Here is a 23096-nt window from a genome sequence, read left to right as displayed (position 1 = left end):
GAGCAATATCCCAAATACAACAGGAAGTCAGCCATTTTAAAATTAATGTGTAATTTTGGCAACATTTTCCCCTCTTTCCAGGCACCGTTCTTTGACGAACTCCTCCAAGGGATTTCATCATATTGAACCAATCTCCAGTGTGTGGAATCTAAAGACCTTTGTGATGTTAAATTGCGAAGCTTTTTACGTTCAGGGAAACGAGGTTGTCATGGCGGCACTTAGAGTTTGAATCACTCGCCAAAAAGCAGTAATCTGCTGTCACTCAAAATCAAAATGTCCAAACTCTCCCAAAGGTCGCAGGCGTGATGAGACACGAGCTAGGAAATGTTTGTTATGCCATTTGTCAGTAATGGTTAGAGCGCCACCTAGTGGGACGACTATAATGATGATTGAATGAGATGAAATGTTAGCTGGTGGTTAAATGCATGAATTCCATCAATGTGACATCAGATCGGAGGTGCTGGTTGTAGGTGTTGGGCGTGGCTCGACGCGATGGGGTGCGAGGGCCCTCATAACGCTGCTTGCAGCTTTAATTATTATTATTATTATTATTATTATTATTCAGGCGAAACAAGGGCCTTTTTGAGGGCCTAAACATGCTCAAAAACTCATGAAATTTTGCACACATGCCAGGTCTGGTGAAAAATTTTGTATTTTAATGGTTTTACATATGAGCACTGGGAAATGGCTCTACAGCGCCACCTATGCCTTGTTAAATGCAGCCCTACGACCACATCGTTTGAGCTACATGTATGAAATTTGGCACACATGTGTATCATGCCAAGACGAACAAAAAAGTCTGTGGGCCCATTGACGCAAACCCAACAGGAAGTCCGCCATTTTGGATTGAAGGTGACATTTTGGGTCTGATTTTACCGTTTCCATGCCTCGCACTTTAACGAACTCCTCCTTGGGATTTGGTCCTATAAGCTTCAAATTTGGACAGTGTCAACTACACCCTTGTGCCATGTTAAATTGCGGAGCTTTTGAGTTTTCACAATACTATGAGGCCGTGGCGCCATGGCGAATTTCGATGACTCGCCATGAAAATCTTATTGCCTCTCATTTTGTCATACATTTTCTGATCTTGACCAAAGTGAACACATATGATAAGGCTCCACCCCTGAACATATTTCAACTGCCATATTTGACCTCAAGGACAGCGCCACCTAGTGGGAACAGGAAATGTCATGTTTTACACTTTGGGGTACAGTATAGTGATGGGTGACATCTGCAGCCTCAAATTTCTCCAGGAAAGCCTTAAGGAGTTGGTCTTGGGTTACAGTGAAAACTGTGAGTTTTCGCGAAAGGGTGTGACCCCAGCAGCATGGCGAACTTTGATATCACGCCATGAAGAAACAAATTAGTATAACTCCATGAAATCCAGTCTGATTAGTACCAGACTTTACAGGCATGATATCAGACCCGCCCTGAACAAATTGATGTGCCCATTGTCGGAAATACGCACAGCGCCACCTACTGGCAACAGGAAATGTCATGGCTTTAATTTTGTTGTACTGATTTTTACAGGTTCATCGTGGCCACCTCAAAAGCGGTGAATATCACCATCAGTCCCTCGTGATGCTTCAGTGCAAAAATTGTGACTTTAAACTGAACGGCGCACCCTGGTGGCAACGCGGTCCACCATGAAAGATGAAGTGGCTTTTGAGGGGCTTGGAAAGTTTATAGAGGCTTTAAATTTGGCCCACACCTCCAAATGGATGAAGGCTTTGTTGTCATGTGATCATTTTCATTGAATAGGGCAAAATGGCTCTGCAGCGCCCCCTACAAAATTTCAAAACCACAGCCCCTGCTCTGTGTTTTATGTATGAGTCTGAAACCTGGTAAGCTTATAGGAGATATCAAGATGTACAAAAAAGTCTCTTGGAGCAATATCCCAAATCCAACAGGAAGTCAGCCATTTTAAAATTAATGTGCAATTTTGGCAACATTTTCCCCTCTTTTCAGGCATCGTTCTTTGACGAACTCCTCCAAGGGATTTCATCAGATTGCACTATTCTTCAGTGTGTGGAATCCATAGACCTTTGTGTTGTTAAATTGCGAAGCTTTTTACGTCCAGGGAAACGGGGTGGTTATGGCGGCACGTAGAGTTTGAATCACTCGCCAAAAAGCAGTAATCTGCTGTCACTCAAAAACACAATGTCCAATCTCTCCCAAACGTCTCAGGTGTGATGAGACTCGAGCTTGGAAGTGTTTGTTATGCCATTTGTACATAATGGTTAGAGCGCCACCTAGTGGAACGACTAACTAATCATGAATGAATGAGTTGAAATGTTAGCTGGTGGTTAAATGCATGAATTCCATCAATGTGACATCAGATCGGACGTGCTGGTTTTAGGTGTTGGGCGTGGCTCGACGCGCCGGGGGTGCGAGGGCCCTCATAACGCTGCTTGCAGCTTTAATTAGGGCCCGAGCACTGACAGTGCGAAGGCCCTATTGTAATTGCTCTGTTTATTATTATTATTATTATTATTATTATTATTCCGGCAAATGAATTGGCCTTTTGAGGGCCTAAACATGTTCGAAAACTCATGAAATTTTGCACACGCGTCAGGTCTGGTGAAAATTTACGTATTTTAATGTTCCCAGACATGGCCAGGGAAAATTAGCTCTAGAGCGCCACCTAGAAAAATGAAAAACGCGAGCCCCCGGTATGGGTATGACCTACACGTTTGAAAGTCGGTACACCTATATAACGTTCAGAGTCGAACAAAAAAGTCTATTATGGCAATGTCCTAAACCCAACAGGAAGTCCGCCATTTTGGATTGAAGGTGACATTTTGGCTCTGATTTTACCGTTTCCATGCCTCGAACTTTAACGAACTCCTCCTTGGGGTTTGATTTCATAACCTTCAAATTTGGTCAGTGTCAACTACACCCTTGTGCCATGTTAAATTGCGGAGCTTTTGAGTTTTCACAATACTATGAGGCCGTGGCGCCATGGCGAATTTCGATGACTCGCCATGAAAATCTTATTGCCTCTCATTCTGTCATACATGTTCCGATCTGGACCAAAGAGCACACATATGATAAGGCTCCACCCCTGAACATATTTCAACTGCCATATTTGACATCAAGAACAGCGCCACCTAGTGGGAACAGGAAATGTCATGTTTTACACTTTGGGGTACAGTATAGTGATGGGTGACATCTGCAGCCTCAAATTTCTCCAGGAAAGCCTTAAGGAGTTGGTCTTGGGTTACAGTGAAAACTGTGACTTTTCGTGAAAGGGTGTGACCCCAGCAGCATGGCGAACTTTGATGTCACGCCATGAAGAAACAAATTAGTATAACTCAATGAAATCCAGTCTGATCAGTACCAGACTTTACAGGCATGATGTCAGACCCGCCCTGAACAGATTGATGTGCCCATTGTCGGAAATACGGACAGCGCCACCTAGTGGCAACAGGAAATGTCATGGCTTTAATTTTGTTGTACTGATTTTCACAGGTTCATCTTGGCCACCTCAAAAGCAGTGAATATCACCATCAGTCCCTCGTGATGCTTCAGTGCAAAAATTGTGACTTTAAACTGAACGGCGCACCCTGGTGGCAACGCTGTTCAACATGAAAGATGAAGTGGCTTTTGAGGGTCTTGGCAAGTTTATAGAGGCTTGAAATTTGGCACACACCTCCAAATGGATGAACGCTTTGTTGGCATTTGATCATTTTCATTGAATAGCGCGAAGTGGCTCCACAGCGCCCCCTACAAAATTTCAAAACCACAGCCCCTGCTCTGTGTTTTATCTATGAGTCTGAAACTTGGTAAGCTTATGGAAGATCTTAAGATGTACAAAAAAGTCTCATGGAGCAATATCCCAAATCCAACAGGAAGTCAGCCATTTTAAAGTTAATGTGTAATTTTTGTGACATTTTCCCATCTTTTCAGGCACCGTACTTTGACGAACTCCTCCAAGGGATTTCATCAGATTGGACCGATCTGCAGTTTGTGGAATCTAAAGACCTTTGTGATGTTAAATTGCGAAGCTTTTTACGTCCAGGGAAACGGGGTGGTTATGGCGGCACTTAGAGTTTGAATCACTCGCCAAAAAGCAGTAATCTGCTGTCAGTCAAAAACACAATGTCCAATCTCTCCCAAACGTCTCAGGTGTGATGAGACTCGAGCTTGGAAGTGTTTGTTATGCCATTTGTACATAATGGTTAGAGCGCCACCTAGTGGAACGACTAACTAATCATAAATGAATGAGTTGAAATGTTAGCTGGTGGTTAAATGCATGAATTCCATCAATGTGACATCACATCGGACGTGCTGGTTTTAGGTGTTGGGCGTGGCTCGACGCGCCGGGGGTGCGAGGGCCCTCATAACGCTGCTTGCAGCTTTAATTATTATTATTATTATTATTCACCCCAAACAAGGGCCTTTTTGAGGGCCTAAACATGCTCAAAAACTCATGAAATTTTGCACACATGCCAGGTCTGGTGAAAAATTTTGTATTTTAATGGTTTTACATATGAGCACTGGGAAATGGCTCTACAGCGCCACCTATGCCTTGTTAAATGCAGCCCTACGACCACATCGTTTCAGCTACATGTATGAAATTTGGCACACATGTGTATCATGCCAAGACGAACAAAAAAGTCAGTGGGCCCATTGACGCAAACCCAACAGGAAGTCCGCCATTTGGAAGAGAAGGTGACATTTTGGCTCTAATTTTGCCATTTCCATGCCTCGAACTTTTGCGAACTCCTCCTTGGGGTTTCATTTCATAACCTTCAAATTTGGACAGTGTCAACTACACCCTTGTGCCATGTTAAATTGCGGAGCTTTTGAGTTTTCACAATACTATGAGGCCGTGGCGCCATGGCGAATTTCGATGACTCGCCATGAAAATCTTATTGCCTCTCATTCTGTCATACATGTTCCGATCTGGACCAAAGTGAACACATATGATAAGGCTCCACCCCTGAACATATTTCAACTGCCATATTTGACATCAAGGACAGCGCCACCTAGTGGGAACAGGAAATGTCATGTTTTACACTTTGGGGTACAGTATAGTGATGGGTGACATCTGCAGCCTCAAATTTCTCCAGGAAAGCCTTAAGGAGTTGGTCTTGGGTTACAGTGAAAACTGTGACTTTTCGTGAAAGGGTGTGACCCCAGCAGCATGGCGAACTTTGATGTCACGCCATGAAGAAACAAATTAGTATAACTCAATGAAATCCAGTCTGATTAGTACCAGACTTTACAGGCATGATGTCACACCCGCCCTGAACAGATTGATGTGCCCATTGTCAGGAATATGAAGAGCGCCACCTAGTGGGAAGAGGAAATGTCATGTCTTACACTTTGTTGTACTGATTTTCACAGGTTCATAGTGGCCACCTCAAAAGCGGTGAATATCACCATCAGTCCTTGATGATGCTTTAGTGCAAAAATTGTGACTTTAAACTGAACGGCGCACCCTGGTGGCAACGCTGTTCACCATGAAAAATGAAGTGGCTTTTGAGGGGCTTGGAAAGTTTATAGAGGCTTGAAATTTGGCGCACTCCTCCATTGTGCTTAAGGCTTTGTTGTTATGTGATCATTTTCATTGAATAGCGCAAAATGGCTCCACAGCGCCCCCTACAAAATTTCAAAACCACAGCCCCAGCTCTGTGTTTTATGTATGAATCTGAAACCTGGTAGGCTTATAGGAGATATCAAGATGTACAAAAACGTCTCTTGGAGCAATATCCCAAATCCAACAGGAAGTCAGCCATTTTAAAATTAATGTGCAATTTTGGCGACATTTTCTCTTCTTTTCAGGCTTCATACTTTGACGAACTCCTCCAAGGGATTTCATCATATTGAACCATTCTCCAGTGTGTGGAATCTAAAGACCTTTGTGATTTTAAATTGCGAAGCTTTTTACGTCCAGGGAAACGGGGTGGTTATGGCGGCACTTAGAGTTTGAATCACTCGCCAAAAAGCAGTAATCTGCTGTCACTCAAAAACACAATATCCAATCTCTCCCAAAGGTCGCAGGCGTGATGAGACTCGAGCTCGGAAATGTTTGTTATGCCATTTGTACATAATGGTTAGAGCGCCACCTAGTGGAACGACTAACTAATCATGAATGAATGAGTTGAAATGTTAGCTGGTGGTTAAATGCATGAATTCCATCAATGTGACATCAGATCGGAGGTGCTGGTTTTAGGTGTTGGGCTTGGCTCGACGTGCCGGGGGTGCGAGGGCCCTCATAACGCTGCTTGCAGCTTTAATTATTATTATTATTATTATTATTATTATTATTCACCCCAAACAAGGGCCTTTTTGAGGGCCTAAACATGCTCAAAAACTCATGAAATTTTGCACACATGCCAGGTCTGGTGAAAAATTTTGTATTTTAATGGTTTTACTTATGAGCACTGGGAAATGGCTCTACAGCGCCACCTATGCCTTGTTAAATGCAGCCCTACGACCACATCGTTTGAGCTACACGTATGAAATTTGGCACACATGTGTATCATGCCAAGACGAACAAAAAAGTCTGTGGGCCCATTGACGCAAACCCAACAGGAAGTCCGCCATTTGGAAGAGAAGGTGACATTTTGGCTCTAATTTTGCCATTTCCATGCCTCGAACTTTAACGAACTCCTCCTTGGGATTTGGTCCTATAAGCTTCAAATTTGGACAGTGTCAACTACACCCTTGTGCCATGTTAAATTGCGGAGCTTTTGAGTTTTCACAATACTATGAGGCCGTGGTGCCATGGCGAATTTCGATGACTCGCCATGAAAATCTTATTGCCTCTCATTCTGTCATACATGTTCCGATCTGGACCAAAGAGCACACATATGATAAGGCTCCACCCCTGAACATATTTCAACTGCCATATTTGACATCAAGGACAGCGCCACCTAGTGGGAACAGGAAATGTCATGTTTTACACTTTGGGGTACAGTATAGTGATGGGTGACATCTGCAGCCTCAAATTTCTCCAGGAAAGCCTTAACGAGTTGGTCTTGGGTTACAGTGAAAACTGTGAGTTTTCGCGAAAGGGTGTGACCCCAGCAGCATGGCGAACTTTGATGTCACGCCATGAAGAAACAAATTAGTATAACTCAATGAAATCCAGTCTGATCAGTACCAGACTTTACAGGCATGATGTCAGACCCGCCCTGAACAGATTGATGTGCCCATTGTCGGAAATACGGACAGCGCCACCTAGTGGCAACAGGAAATGTCATGGCTTTAATTTTGTTGTACTGATTTTCACAGGTTCATCTTGGCCACCTCAAAAGCGGTGAATATCACCATCAGTCCCTCGTGATGCTTCAGTGCAAAAATTGTGACTTTAAACTGAACGGCGCACCCTGGTGGCAATGCTGTTCAACATGAAAGATGAAGTGGCTTTTGAGGGTCTTGGCAAGTTTATAGAGGCTTGAAATTTGGCACACACCTCCAAATGGATGAAGGCTTTGTTGGCATGTGATCATTTTCATTGAATAGCGCGAAATGGCTCCACAGCGCCCCCTACAATATTTCAAAACCACAGCCCCTGCTCTGTGTTCTATGTATGATTCTGAAACCTGGTAAGCTTATAGGAGATATCAAGATGTACAAAAAAGTCTCTTGGAGCAATATCCCAAATCCAACAGGAAGTCAGCCATTTTAAAATTAATGTGTAATTTTGATGACATTTTCCCCCCTTTTCAGGCCTCATACTTTGACGAACTCCTCCAAGGGATTTCATCATATTGAAGGATTCTTCAGTGTGTAGAATCTAAAGACCTTTGTGATGTTAAATTGCGAAGCTTTTTCCGTTCAGGGAAACGGGGTGGTCATGGCGGCACGTAGAGTTTCAATCACTCGCAAAAAGCAGTAATCTGCTGTCACTAAAAAACACAATGTCCAATCTCTCCCAAAGGTCGCAGGTGTGATGAGACTCGAGCTTGGAAATGTTTGTTATGCTATTTGTCAATAATGGTTAGAGCGCCACCTAGTGGCATGACTATAATCCTGGTTGAATAAGATGAAATGTTAGCTGGTGATTAAAAGCATGAAATCCATCAATGTGACATCACATCGGACGTGCCGGTTTGAGTTGTTGGCAGTGGCTCGACGTGCCGGGGGTGCGAGGGCCCTCATAACGCTGCTTGCAGCTTTAATTGCCATTTGTGACTTGAACATGGACAATAGCTTCCAGGAGCCAAAACAACGGATATGTCATTTCATGTATCTTGGTTGAGTGGGCTGAGTGACTGGAGGTCATGCCAGCTATCTGCTGAATCAAAACTCGCAATGTGGGAACACAGCAGTCCTGCTGTGTCTGTCCCCAGAGGCAGAGCAAGGGTCCGAGGGAGCTGAAAGCATAACCAGAGTAACAGAGCTGTCTGATGCATGGGATGCAATGTTTAGCTTAAGACGAATATGTAAAGTCTAATCTTTCGGTTCAGCAACCAAAGCATGCAACAGCCCATTAATGGGCCTGGGGTTAACCATAAGTCCTCTGAACAAATGATCTTTTGAGTATTACCATGCTATTTTTTCTGAACCATATCTTGTTATTTAATCAAACAACATAACTTCCACTTTAAAATGATAAAAAAGTCTGTTACGAGGAGGGTGAGATAGCAGCACTTGTAGCACAAAAACACCCCCCTTTACACCAGTAGACTGGACTTCCTGCCTTAACTGGGACAATTTCAACATTTAATTGACATTTTACAATTTTTTTTATCTCAATTAGGCACAAGTACTTAGGGTTGAGTACAGAAAGTATTTGAAGATCATGGTTTGGGTTAAAATATACCCTTTTCTAATACTATCAGAAAATATACAACACCTCCAAATGCCTTAAAACAGGTGGCCCCCAAAGTTATCTACTTGCTCTTTTGCTGCAATATTTGTACACCGATAAATGTTGCGGCAGGATCAGCTCAGAATCCATTCTCAAGTTAACACAGTTTTGATTGGCAGGATTACCAACAATTCTAGGTAGGCCTGGAAGAGATGGGGGACATAACACTGTGATGCAAGGTCAACAACTTCTTACTGAATGCCAGCAAAATCAATCAAACTGCTCTGCCTAAGATCATGGAGAAAGTAGTTTGTTCAGCCAAGTGGAGTGTACCATTGCATCTGCACTCTTGACGCTACAGAGCCGCAACTAGTAGGATTATAAACCACAGCGACAGACTATCTGCTTCTACGCTCAAAGAAAAAGCTCTTTTCCTCAGGCCATCAGGATTGTGAACTATGCCCTGCACATGCTTCATACTAGACTTGGCCAAGGAATTACAGCTTGATTGCTGTTGCGTGGGCATAACTCTCAACTTTAAGGAATTCAAGTGTCACCTGAGGCTAATGCCAGAACATAAAAATAATTAATACAGTCTATGATTTGATGAGTTTCACACCTCGGGCAGTTCACCCACATAAGCCATATGAATCAATAACCCGGGTCAGAGTCCTTCGAGTTCTCAGTTCTGACTGCTTTAACTTTCAATCATGTCTACCAACTCAGTGATTATAAATGCCATGATGACTCTCTTCTTTTTCAATTGCCTTACTAAAAAAGACATTACACCAGGCCCATTTGCCATCGCTGGTGTTGGCAGAAAGGGACCAGTATCTGGAGCAAGCACTCCTTCACATAAACCTCTTCTGCGATTGCAGTGTAGTGCAACCTTGCATCAGTTAGAATAACAATGCTTTATTTTTACCGGCATCTGGATAGACTTTTCATTTTCCATTGATTATCTTTTGTAACTGAGAGATCAGGACTCTGAGACAATGCAGTCAAAGCCCTAAAGAACATTGTCGTATGTTAGCAACACATATGTCCTGGCTGGATGGCATTTTTTTGAACTTTTTCTTCTTTGACCAGCAATAAGAAATGTCAAGCTTCATATGGTGCATTCTCTCATATGATGATGAGCTTGCACCACACTGGACACTGAAGCCAAATGAGGAACAATTATGAAGCACCATGTAATCAAGGTGGTCCCTGACAAGCTGAGTAGAGTCTGATGAGCCAGTGTGTCACTCTGGATCTCCAGGGCTCCACAGCTAATCAGCCACCAAGGAGGGGCTCAAGGGGCACGATCACTCAAGCCCTCCATCACCACATTGGAAGGAAGGCAATCACCAGCTTATTTCCATGTTAGTTCCACCCCCACCCCAAACCTTCGACTCTCAAATCAAGGTGCACAGATGACCAGGGAAGTACTGGATGGAAGCAAAGGTGGCTGGAGGGTGCAATCAACGGTTAGGAAAAAAGACAAAAGAAACGAAAGACCAAGAAACTTTTGGTTCTGCAAGAGATTTTTTTCAAGCCATTTAATATCTTTAAAAAATCATGAATGGATTGGAAACACGAAGGGAGCAGATTGAATGAGGCTCAATTGCTTTCCAACCAGCAGGTTTATAAGATCCTGATGATTGGGCTTGCAAATTGAAATGCAAGTCTTGTAATACAGTGTGCTAAGGAGACAGAAGGTGTACGGGTCAAAAAGGTGAGAGAAGGGAGTTCTCATTTTACTCTGGCAAGGAATTACCACAATGAGCATATGTTAAAGTTTTTGTCTGGTGAAAAAGAGAAGTGAAGCGATGAATGCGACTTATAAGCTTTATTTTACCCACCTTAAAAAGAACAAGATTTAAGTGGTAATTTTAATCTTTTCATAAGGACGAGAAGATGAGGGAAAGAAGAAGACAAGAAAGAGGACCAGAAAAGGGGAAGACTGGGGTCCCTTTAACTATGGTATGTGTAATTAAAACAAAAAACTGGAGCCCTGTCGTACAGCTAGATGGGACTCGCACTTGTAAAATTCACCACACCACATAATTGGAGGTAATAGCTCCTCCTGTCCTGTTTCAAGATTAACAGTGGCTGGAGAGGCTTCCCTTCACTAATAGCCACCACTCAAAAAATCATTGGCGCACACGCACGCTCATCCTGTCGCCTCTGACTGTGCTTAGTTAGAATATTGATGAGGAGCTCAAGCTATGTTACAGACTAGTAGATAATATAAACCTGTGGATTGTGCTGCACCAGGTCCCGATAGAAAATAACACACAATTTTCCATCTAATCTCAAATTTTCATATATGTCGGAATATGCACATTTGACAAGAAGGAACTAGCACATTTTAAATCGATTTATTTAATTTAAATGGACCTGACCACATTTAAAAGAATTGTCACTCTGGCAGACAATACGCTCCATATGTGAGCAGTGCAGACAGAGGCTGAGCAGGATATTAACTGAACATTAAATCTCTGATGCCAGCATGCAGCCAATTATTTTTTTAATGTGGTCAATCTTCTGAAAATTATTAGCAACAATATAGCTGAAAAAACATATTGGTGTAAATGGGAGAGGCAAATGTCTGCAATCGCAGTTTGGCTGTTTAAACAAAAATTATTTATATACGTATTTGTCAGGAATTAAAAGAAAAGGAAGGCAAGAGACATAAAAGCCTCATCATAGTTGCATATCTTTATTGCCATCATTCCCACGTCCCTACGGTTTGTGATATTAGAATAGACTTTACAAGACATTTGTAACATTGACATTTCTAAACAGTGTTACAGTTTAAATTTGTAAGCTTAGATTTGTAACCCTAGACATGTTATTAAAGTAAATTGTTCTTTTTTTCTTCTCCAAGTCCACTTACATGTAGATGCCATGGACTAAAATTACAAGCAACATTTAATTGAGGATTGATGCCATTTTTAGCAAACACATAGAGGCAAATGCAACATTTTACATAGTAAATAGAAATTGTAACTGTGCTTTAAAAACTGCTAATCTTATTCAGCGCTAATGTTTTTATGCCATTTCTGACTAAAATGGCAGGCAAGAAGGACATGCATTGTTTGCTTTAGCAGTGAAAATAATCAGACTAATACACTGCAGATGCCTCATTAAATTTGCATATGATTATTGCAGCATTACTTCAATTGATCCTTTTCATCAAACCAGATAATGCTTCCTGATTGCAGATTATTTTGGAGCAGGCAAATTCCATGGTATTATATTCAGTCTTGGTGAAAAGCAATTAGGAACATAGCTGGCAGTTTGTCTGATTTTATTCAGAAATTAGAAATCTTTCACTGAACTAATTCTGTTTTATTTCTCTATACGAGTCAAAACATAACTCTGACATTGAGGATTCGGATGGGATATTAAGCAGCATTTTCTTAAACACTGTAACCACTAAGCAGGAAAGTTTAGGGGGGCAAAAGCAGATGAAATTTCTTAAAGCAAAAAGTGGAATGTCCTGTAGTTAGAAGATGCTGCAACATCAACATCAAAAAACATCAACAAACTTCTTAACCTGATATAAATAACACTGACTGCGGATGCAATGACAGTGCAACAGCAACACTGAAGAGAGGAAAACAATATTTGAGGCTAAAAACAGAAGCACTTGAAACTGAAAAACATGATTTAGGAACAATCAGAAGCCTAATTCTTCATTAACTCTCTGTGATAGAGAATTGATTTGAACAAAAAACCTGCTGCTTAATCACAAGCTATAATCTACACTAATCAATCTAGATCGCCAACTAAGTGGTTACTATGACAGCCATCTGTACTTCTCAAACCTCATCTAAAAGGGTATAAAAAAAAACCCTCAGGGACAGATAGTTGCTAGGGTTTTTTTTGGCTTTACATTAAAAGCTGCAATTCATACAAGCATCACTAATAGCTTTCCTAAAACGTCCTGCCAGCCTCAAAACACCCACAGTCTCTCATTCTCTTTCCTGTCAATGATAATCTCTGTCTCATTCCATATATCTGAGGTTGGTCACATGCAGACAAGCTGTCTTCAGATGAGTCACAGGGGAACATTTTTGCGGTTAACCACACTGTTCTCCAGGGGCGACCTGGACAGTAGATCGGCAGCCGGTAAAACACTTGCTGAGACGGAGGACAGACTATCCCAGATTGTCTCGCCTGCACGCAGTGCGAGTGCTGTGTGGAATCTTCTGGGTATTGGCTGTGTTAACTAAATCGACATTGGCTTCCAACCTCCTGGCTATCCATCAGTGGAGGGATGAGTAGAGGGGCTAGCGAGGTAACCCCTGAGTCTTATGCAGTTGTAGTGGTAGTCCTCGCATTTGTTATTGCTGGGATGAAAAGGAAAGGGGTGAAAACAGATGTGTGAGGCAGAGTGTGAAGGAAAGGATTTCTGCCCCCCCCCGAAGATATTTTTGGTGATAGCCATTCATTTGTAGTGTTTTTGGCCTGAAGAGGTTTGTCTTATCTGTTCCTTCACTTTCTCTCTGGGGGGAAATAGAGGGTGAGTCTTCTCTAGCCTGCTCTCTCACAGTTGATTAGTAACTCCTGCTCTACCCCTACGCTCCAGGGACTCTATGCCAGCTCCCCTTATACATCCCCTTGTCATGCACACACTCACACTTCCTCTTTTTCTCTCACTCTCTCCCCCTCCTAAACATGTGCTCGTGCACTCACGTCTCCCTACAGTCATGGAACAGCAATTTGAGGGAATCACACAACCAAGACCTGACATTTGCAGTGCACCTATAACAATGAGAGCTTGATTAAAAGGGCAGAATGAAACAGTGTCACCCTCCATTCATTGTCCTTAGCCCAAGTCAAATAGGATTTAAACCTGTGCAATGTGGCTGATACCTCCACTGTCAAATTCTGATTGCTTTAAAGCTGCGGGAAGAAAAGGTCTTGTTATTGCAATACGTGTGCATAACTGTATGTAACTGAGGTGTCAGAGGTGACCAGGTTTTACACAGAGCGTCTGGGAACAGATAAGGATGACGCTCTTGGAGGAAGGGAAAGCAAAGCTAATACAGCTCTGGTGAAAGCCTTGGTGTTAAAAAGGCACAAGAATAAAGCTGCGTTTTATCTGGCTTGGGGCAGCACACAAAAGAAGCCAGCATTGCAATGTGGTGAGTTTTAAAATTGGGATCAAAAGGTTCAAGCTAATTAACCAGCTAAATAAGAGTCCCCTAGCTTCATCTATGTAGCCACCCTCATTCTTTTTCCCTTTCCTCCGCCTCCTGCAGTATTTTGTGTGCCTATGGCGTGTGCGTGGCTTGCAAACATATATAGTCTGTCTGGAACAGTGAAGACAAATTGCTCCCCGTGCTGAAATATAAAAAAAAATAATCACCGAATTACCTCCAACAAGATCATTCTAATTAACTATGTTTTATTACCAGCATGACCCTGAAAGTGAAATGCCCTGTGATCAAGCTCTCTTCTCAAACAGTTTTGATGTTGTTATTCGACTTTTTCCAGCAGAGCCCCGAGGAGGGCTGAGATTGAAGAGTCAAATGGAAAGGACAAGGGCACATAATAAAGACAAATGGCTAGAGCATGAAATTTAATTCATTGCCTTGGTACAGAAACATTCACAAGGAAATAGCCAACATTGACATGCCATGAATTTCAAAACACTGTCAAGTCCAAAAAGCACACATCGTGCTACAGTGACATTGAGTCCCCGAGGAGCCCACAGGCGAAATCAGGCAAATTGAAGGAAAAAAATCAGTCAAGTTATTCTCTTTGATTGACACCTCGACACAGAGTTCAGTGATGAGTTTTTAAAAAGGTTTATCATCCAAATTAACAGGGGGGGGCAGGGCAGCCCCTGAAGGTGAGTGCTTCAAAGTACCAGTTCAAGATCCCTACATTAGCTGATGAGAGCAGCAGAAACCTGACTTGTAATGATGCTCTTGTATCACTACGCCTCAGTCTAACCCCTGTGCTACGTAGGTGCAGCGTTGCGGGAAATGATCAGCTCGAGTGTGTAGTAAGAAGTACCATTAAATCCATGTAGCCAATGTGAAGTGCATGCCGACAGGGTTAATCAAGTTGCTGCTTTCAGCAATAAAGTGGTTAGATAGGTGTAAGTTTCAGCGTAACAGTTACGCAACGCACCTGCCAACACAACTGCCATGCTGGTATGGATAGTAGAGTTTAGCAGTAAGCTAAGAAAGACACTGACATCAGAGGTTCCCGACTATTCTTAGGTGCTACATATCGAGAAAAGCTACTATTGAACTACAACAAACCTGAGAAGCTGTGTAAAATTTATAAGAGATGACATTTATTCCCTAATGGGAAATTATTCTGGGAAGTAGCCTGATATTATACACTAACAGGAATATTTATATGGTCGTCACATAATCTTTATAATTCAGTGTAAGAATACAAGGTCACCGTTTGCTTGTTATACCCTTAAACTGTAGGCGAGCGGCACATCTTTTTCTTCCTTTTGCTTTTTTTTCTTCAAGTATAATTTACATTTTACAGTACATCATTCTAATATTTTAATCCAGAAATAATCCAGCGATAAATAAGAATCTTTTTTTTTATTTGTTAGCTTTTTGGTAATTCGGGTGCACTGACCCCTATGTTTTATCCATAAAAGATTACAAATGACAACCAGTGATTTTTAACATTAAACTGCAAGTTAACATCAAACACACATATAACATTTAAGTGTTTGCGACACATTTTGAATAAAAATGAGGAAATTTATAGCCATAAGGAACTCGCCGGCTTATTTATTTCAATAGGCAGAAGCATATGCTTGCAGCAGACTTTTCACTGTGGAGCACCCACTTTGTAGTATGATATGAAAACACCATCTGGTGTGTGAGCAGCAGCTAGGCTAAGCTAGCTGGGGCTAGATAGGGCCCTGCTGTGTCACAGGATTATCTTACTGTTTGGTAGATCCACTCTATTAGCCCCTAGTGGCTTGGATTATTGGATGATCATTACTGTGTGTGACTGAACATAGGGCTAAGTACCTGCACTTCCTTTGCAGTTCACTCTTGTTAATGTGATCAGAATACACACTGTGAACACATTTCGTAGCATTATGCATTCGTTGCACCTTGTCTTTGACATAAAATCACACACACATACCATTTACCAAATATTCTCTGACTTGAACTCGTGCTGTATGTTTAATACATGATTACTGCCGTCAATGACTTCTCTTAAAAACGTGCTCTGCATGTCAGAAGAGAGAGATTACGGCACGCTTGGAGCACATGTTTGTTTGTGGAAGCATGTTTCCTTCTAAAGCGGTGAAACAGGATCACAGACGCGAAGAGAAGGCAGCACGTTCAGAAACGGGTACTCTGCTCAACAAAACGAACATCTGCCGTTTCTCATCAGCGAGATTGAAGCTAATGATGAGCCACGAGTGTGCTGACAGAGAGAATGGAATTGGATTGTGTACAAGAGCCCCAGTGAGACCAGACATATGTTTTAGAAAATGTTGTGGATAGAATATGGGTTTATATGGTGTGTGTCCGTGCGTTCGCGCACGTGTGTGTAAGCTAAGATACAGATGCCCGGGAGTGTAAGACACTGAAAATAGGCCTCTGCTATTTCTTTTGCAGTCCGTTTATCCATCCATGTTTATACAAGCGGATGAAGGGGTGTGTGTTACTGCAGGTAAAACAACCGCTGTATTCCTCCCATTTCAATCTCTGCTTTCACTAACAGATAATGGAATTACACATCAAAGAAGCTACTCTCTGTATCCAATTCTTCTGTGACCTCTACAAGCCTTTGTTCATATTCACCACAACAACTCCCAGCCCCAAGTCTCCGCCAGCAGGCTACTTATTCCCTGCTTCCTCCCTCTCTCTGCGTCTAGGGAGGGATTAAATTTAGATGAAAATGAAATATTCATTCCCACTCAGCAACTGATGGCCATCTTAATTTGATACATATTTTGATGCAATATCTCCTTATTGTTCTTTTTCATTACCAAACACTTTTTAATTCTCTGCAACACTCCTTTGGGTAATTCTCGATACAAGCCCTTCTTTTGGATTTGACTTTGTTAAAAGTAGAATTGCAAAGTGCCATTACGGTTTTCTGCGCTCTCTTGAAATATGTCTGAGTCATTTCAGATGAGACATTTACACAGACCCCAAGCGAAAAAGGATCTCAGGGAGCGTGCGAGAGGAGACTGCACACTCTATAGCTCGCTAGAAGAGTTAATCACATGAAAACTTCTCAGTCTCTCTCTGCTGCTGGTGCAGGGATAACGACAAGAAATTGAAGTGGCTCTGTGTTTGGAGAATTCAACCAAAAGTGGTGACCACAAACCCGATTTATCCCACTCAAGTTTCGGAGTGGTCACATTGCATACAGCTTCAAGTGCTGCGGAGCTTTAATGTCAGGGCTGTTTCCCAGGCAATAATTAAATTTGGAGTCTTGCCTGCCCAAAGCATTTTAGGAAACCTAAGTGAAAAATGCATGTGACCAGGTGTTGTGGAGCCGAGGAAATGAAATCAACACGAAATCATGAAAGAGATTGATTAACTGACACTGATTAAGTGCTTTAAGTATTAGGTAGATAAAGTAATTGATTATTCAATAAATCCCTGTCAGGCAGTGAATAACCTCAGTGAGAGAAAAAAAGAGACAACAAATGATAAATTAGTTTCATCAATCCGCAGATGAAAGAGACAACGTATATTAATCTGTCATTACTGTATGCTTCACTGGTAGATATATTATAATTCAAGAACGCTATGAATATATTTTCATCTGAACACATTTTCAAATCCCTGTCTTGGGAAGAAAGCAGTGTGTGTAGAGCATTAGCAAATTGCAGACAGAATGCCGCGCACTCGGGCTACAGAATAAGGCATAAAGAGCTGCTACTATATCCAATAAAATCATTTGTATACCATCTTTTTCCATGTTGGCAAACATGCAAATTATCTAAGGACGCACATTATCTTTGGAGCGAGGCGGAAAAAAATACTGCACTCGCATCCTCGAGCACTTTTGTCTTTATTATAAAAACATTGCATCATCAACTGAAATGGTCCCTAGATGAGATGAGAGATTGCAAAACACGTCAGAAAGAGAAAAAGAATTATGAAAAGCAAGCAGAGGGAGACTAAAGAGGAGCACAGCATGTAAGAGGACAAATACAGGAGGAGTAGTCTTTTATTCCCTCCAACAAATAGAAGCTGCTGAATGAGACGGAGCGACCATCTGGCCTCAACTTAGAGCAATGCACTGTAAAAGCACTAAAATCAATGGCAACAACTCTACCTTGGATGCCCACCATTACCCAGATGGTGTACTTGGAGAACTGCAGGCCACCTAACCAAGAGCAGACACAGCACAGACAGAGAGTATCATGCTCAAATACCACCGCCCACCTCGATGAATTTCACTGGTTCGCTTATGTTGGTAACCAGTGTTGAGGAGCAACATTAGCTACCCTGCACTGACTATAAGAGAGCCCTCTGTTGGTTTTAGTGGAGTGGCTGTGACACAGAGTGCGTGCACAGACTTCCAAACCAAGTATCAAATTGCAAAAAAAGAGAGGAAAAAACAGGGAAAACAGGTCTGCTGCACATCAGCTCTAAAAAAAAAAACGCTCATTCCTAAATAAATTGTTCTGTACAATACCCAACATTCTGTCCCCGAGAACAATGCGGTATGTTTACAATAATACACGCAGGCTGCATACACTCCAGCTACTATGATGAATAAAATTACACAATGTAAATATGGTGAGATATATTTTCTTTTCTTTACCTTTCAAATATTTGTCTGTAAGGTAAACAAATTACATGAATACACACATAGCTATCATGCATACAAATTCAGTTTTAAAAGATCCTATAGAGAGATGAGCCTTTCGATTTTTTTCTTCCCCTATTTTTGGCATTCGGGTAAATTCTCAATTTCCTGTATGTCTCTACTCTTATGAAACATAAAAAAAACATGCAACTAAACTGATCCTGCACTGGAAGCTATGATAGATTCTATAAAAAGCAATAGTAGGACTGTAGCACATTTCAGGGTAAATTTGTCAGCACTTTGACATTTTTAAAAATAAAAGGCTGTCAAGTCTATTTCGGGTCTTCAATTGAGCTGCTGTCAAGATAAAAATAAGTAAATAGATAAAGCAATAAGAGGGAAAAATGCCCTTTAACCAAAAAATTTCAGGTTAGAGCAGAAGAAAGCGAGCCTGAGGATTTATGCAGTTTCTAATACATCACCAAAGTCCATAAAGTGTGATGTCAGGAGTCATGGCTCCTCACAACACTGTAGTCAATCACAGGTACACAGGCCTGCCCGATATCTTCATATTATGTTCAGCAGTAAACATTATTCCACACATCTTGAGTGTATGCATCGTGTTTCTTTGGCTTTAATTCAAAAAGCACATTAAATATGCAGAAGGTCAACAGCGTTCACTCAAGGTTATTGTGCAATAAACTGCTGCTATACATCTTCATGTTGGAGTCTGATAACTTTATTTTAAATGTAGCTTTTCAGGGACCACCCACAGTGCTCGCCAGGAATTATGAATTACAAAATCACTGTGGGATGTTGATGATTTGTAGATATGTCATAGAAAGAGACAACTGGTTTATTAAGGCAATTCACCCGCTGTTACTGTGTAACACATGGGCTATCCCTGTTTGTAACATTATTCCACTTTCGCCCATCATTTACAGCTGGAAGATGCTCTCACTCCCTGTACTCAGGCTGTTGTAATGGTATGTTAATGTGGACCAGTGCCATTTTGAGTAATTGTCCTGCACTGCACTCTGCCAAATGTCAAAAACGATTTGCCTTGTGACAAAAAAAACGTATTGATCTTCATTCTGTTTCTGTCTCTTGGCCGCGCAAAACGTTTCAGCGCATTGCCAGCTCCGGATGACAATTCGCACATTGTTCCACTGTGAGTGATGAGAAAAAGACAAAGCCACCAGACACCTGGCTTCATTTTTTTAGGGTCCGTCGGTGTAGATAAATGAAGTAACCAAGATTTACCTGAAAATGCTACTGTTTATATATAGTAAGCGTGTTACTCTGTGATTTGACTGATATTGTGGGAACATCCTTGTCCCCTTAATATATTATATAAGACGATATTAAACTTTTGGATGGAGCTTGTTTTTTCTGATTTATAACTATGTTCTTTAATTTGACAGACTGTCTTTAAAAACTTACTTCCAGAAGGCATGGCAATGAGCCTTATTTAGCTGGTGACTCAACATGCTGGCTGTAGCAAATGTAACAGACAAAGCAGGGTGCATAGAGGTCACACTAACCCACAATATTTCATTGCATGGTTTCCGAGTGTTTCTCGATATTACTGGCAGCGTGCGCTTTAATGCACTTCTCTCTTGTTGCTTACCATTTGCACGTCGTATAAGTAAATCTAATATTTACATCCGACCCGGCTGTGGAGAGCGGTAAATGAAAGCGACTGTTTATTTACTACAAAAACTATTTGCTGTCGCGGAGAAAGCGGAACGCTGAAATGCACTGAATAGGCATCAACTTTCAGGGTTAGAGTACAAACGTGTGTGTGCAAATGTAACCGTGGACAACTTACCTATTCGAATAACATGAGGCATCCCGTAAGAGTACTGAATCCAAAAGAGACATGCAATCAGCGATGTCCAGTAATCCCTAATCGCACTCCGGGGGAACAGCCAAGTATTTCGCATGGTTGTAAAGTCGCGGGATCCACTTTTTTAAAATTCCAAAGACGAGTCAAAATTGCTCATCAAAACTGAATTCGACGGAGCATATATGGATTTTGGAGTCTGCGACAAATCAGCGCTCATTGTACTTGGTGCAACATTCTCCCGGGGTTTCTTTTTTTCTGTTTCTCACAAGTCTAAAAGCGACCCGATCAGGATGAAGCCGCCAGTCCCTCACAAGCAGATCAGCGAAACACCTGCGAACGCAGGCTGCAACAATTAGCTTGCAGGAGTCTCTTTATCCCCTCCTACCGACGATGCTATCTGTCTGCTGGCAAGTACCACGGCAACAGCCGAGCCGGACTCCAACACCTCTGTTGAAGAGGAGAACTGCGCCTGCGGAACTTTGGGTCGTCTCGGACGATTCTGCCGTCCGAAAGCCAAACAGAGAAAAAGCGCAGAGGATTTTCAATACACTTAAGTGGCACGAAATAAAATGCTTGTTGGAGTTTAGTCACTCCAGTCTTTCATTCCATTAACGCTAACAGTTCAGAACACAGTGGAGGAAAGCAGCTCCGTGACGCTCCGCTCCAGTTGCGCACGGTGATTGCACAGGGCTGGTTATCGAAGAACGTCCAATCTGCTCAAAGGGACCCCCGTTAAACAGTGTTGATTTTACAAATCTTCCAGTTTGTGCTGGATGGAAAGGTAGTGCTGAAAGCTGTGCATCAGCGTGCGTCTGACGAGCCTCCTTCCACGGTGCCACTAGAGGCACGCGTCCTTGCGCATAGTTGTCAACTATGTCCAAGAAGTGTTTTATGGAGGTGAGAGGGATCCGAATGATCACTTGATTCACTGCTTGTCCCAAATGCTGTGTACACGTACATTATGGTATTCTTAATATCTTCTCATTTTTATTATACAGTATTTTTGGGTTTGTCTCATTGCGATCTGTTGTTGTTGGAGCTTCTTGTCTTTTTTCAGACACTTAGATAGAAATTAGATAGAAATTGCAATATACTTCTTTGCCCCAAGTAAAAAGAAGAAAAAACATCCAGCTGCCTAGAGCACTGTGAATAGGATAAATTATTAGCATGAAAGAAATAAGTGCCAAGTGAGGATTGGACCACTCACAAAGCAGGCTTCTTTTTTTATCGTTGTTATTGGAGACGTTCTGTCAGTGTCCGTGAGTGCATTAATCCCCCAACTGTTTGACGCCTGCCTGCCATTAAAAGAAGAAGAAAAAAAAACCCAAACAGAGCCGTCAACCATAAACTGCAGGTCACATGCATATACATAAGCAGAGTGCTTATTATGTCTCATTCTCCACAGCCTGGACAGCCTAGATGTATGGAATTTGCTGCTTAAATTACACATTTTACTTGTTGAGTTATGCCTTACTGAAACAGGCAACTTAACCTTATAAGTTTTAGAAGATTAAAGCTAAAGCTCTCCAGGATTAAAATAAAACTGTTTAAATTAAACATGCTTTTAGTTGATTAATCATATATAAATATATGTTTTACTTTAAAATGAATAGCTACATGGATAGATGTGTCGTTTCCTAGAAACGTTTACTAGGATCTGACATTAAGGGAATCAAATTATATTTTTAAGCTTGATTTCTGACAAGTCAATACTGGGAAAAAAAATGAATTGATATTTTGTTTTAACATTAATGATTTGCAACTATTAAGCATGTTTTTAAAAATGCACCGCTACTCTTTTATGCTTAATGAAAGCTGTTGATGAGATAGTGCTGTGGCTCATTGGTTTTATTTTTCTGCTTGGAATGGGGGAGAGGAATAAACTGTGCATTACGGGGCATGCAAGCAAGAACAAGCCAAACTGACTGCCACTGCATATTCATGTCTCACAGAGCAGATTTATCGCCTCTTGGCACAATGTAAGGACTATCAACGTGAGTTATGTGGCCCGGCTCTCGCATTATCGAGATTCATTGACTTGCTGCTCTTTCAAATACAAAATGTACACAGCTCTAGCAAACAAGACATTCTGGGTCTGTGGGTGCCCTCTATAGAGAGATGGCGGTCTGTGCTCTCAATCACTTCGGCTGATTCAGGCCCGAGAGCAGGGGAGATCCCCATTTTGACAAATACTCAATTTAAAATATAAAATGCATATTTCAGTCAGTTTTCCACACTTTCAGAAGTTGTGGCAACCAGATATCAGTTGTGTCTGTTTCTTACTGCAGCTGGCAGTAAATCTTCATACCACCATCAGTTTTGTCTCCCTGTCATTGTAAGAAGTGCCATTAGGTTACAATATTCCTCCCATATTAAAAGTACTAGGAATACACTTTATTAACACAAAGGGAGTGAACAGAAATGCTCCAAATTTGTCATACACAGCCACGTTTTTCATTTTATGTTGAACTTTTTAATCCAGGGTGGAGGAAGAGGCAAATCTGCTATTTATGTAAAAGTGTTGATGTAAAAATACACCATAACAAGTCAAAAATTCAAAATCCTACATCAGTAAATTAAAGTACACAAGCATTCAAATAAAAATATACTTCAAGTATCCGGTTTTAGAGTAGAACAGAATCACATGTAAAACCTGTAGACTTGTTGAAAGCTTAACCTCCGGGTGGACTAGCAACTCTTTTTTTCTCAGATACGTAA

The 23096-nt window shown here is 41.6% G+C and overlaps 1 protein-coding gene across 1 annotated transcript in view; it reads right to left on the bottom strand.

Moving 5' to 3' along the window:
- grik3 (glutamate ionotropic receptor kainate type subunit 3) overlaps positions 1–21210 on the bottom strand; it is a 130146-nt gene extending 108936 nt beyond the window's left edge. Inside the window, exon 1 of the mRNA XM_026185792.2 lies at positions 20361–21210. Coding sequence (XP_026041577.1) covers positions 20361–20475 — 115 coding nt within the window. The 5' untranslated portion in view covers positions 20476–21210. The remainder of the gene's footprint in view (positions 1–20360) is intronic.
- Positions 21211–23096: the final 1886 nt, after the last annotated feature.

This window comes from Astatotilapia calliptera, chromosome 11 (assembly GCF_964374335.1).
Source record: "Astatotilapia calliptera chromosome 11, fAstCal68.1, whole genome shotgun sequence".
Taxonomy (NCBI): Eukaryota; Metazoa; Chordata; class Actinopteri; order Cichliformes; family Cichlidae; genus Astatotilapia; species Astatotilapia calliptera.
Note: the sequence above shows the minus strand (reverse complement) of the source record. Positions and strands in the feature narration are given on the sequence as shown.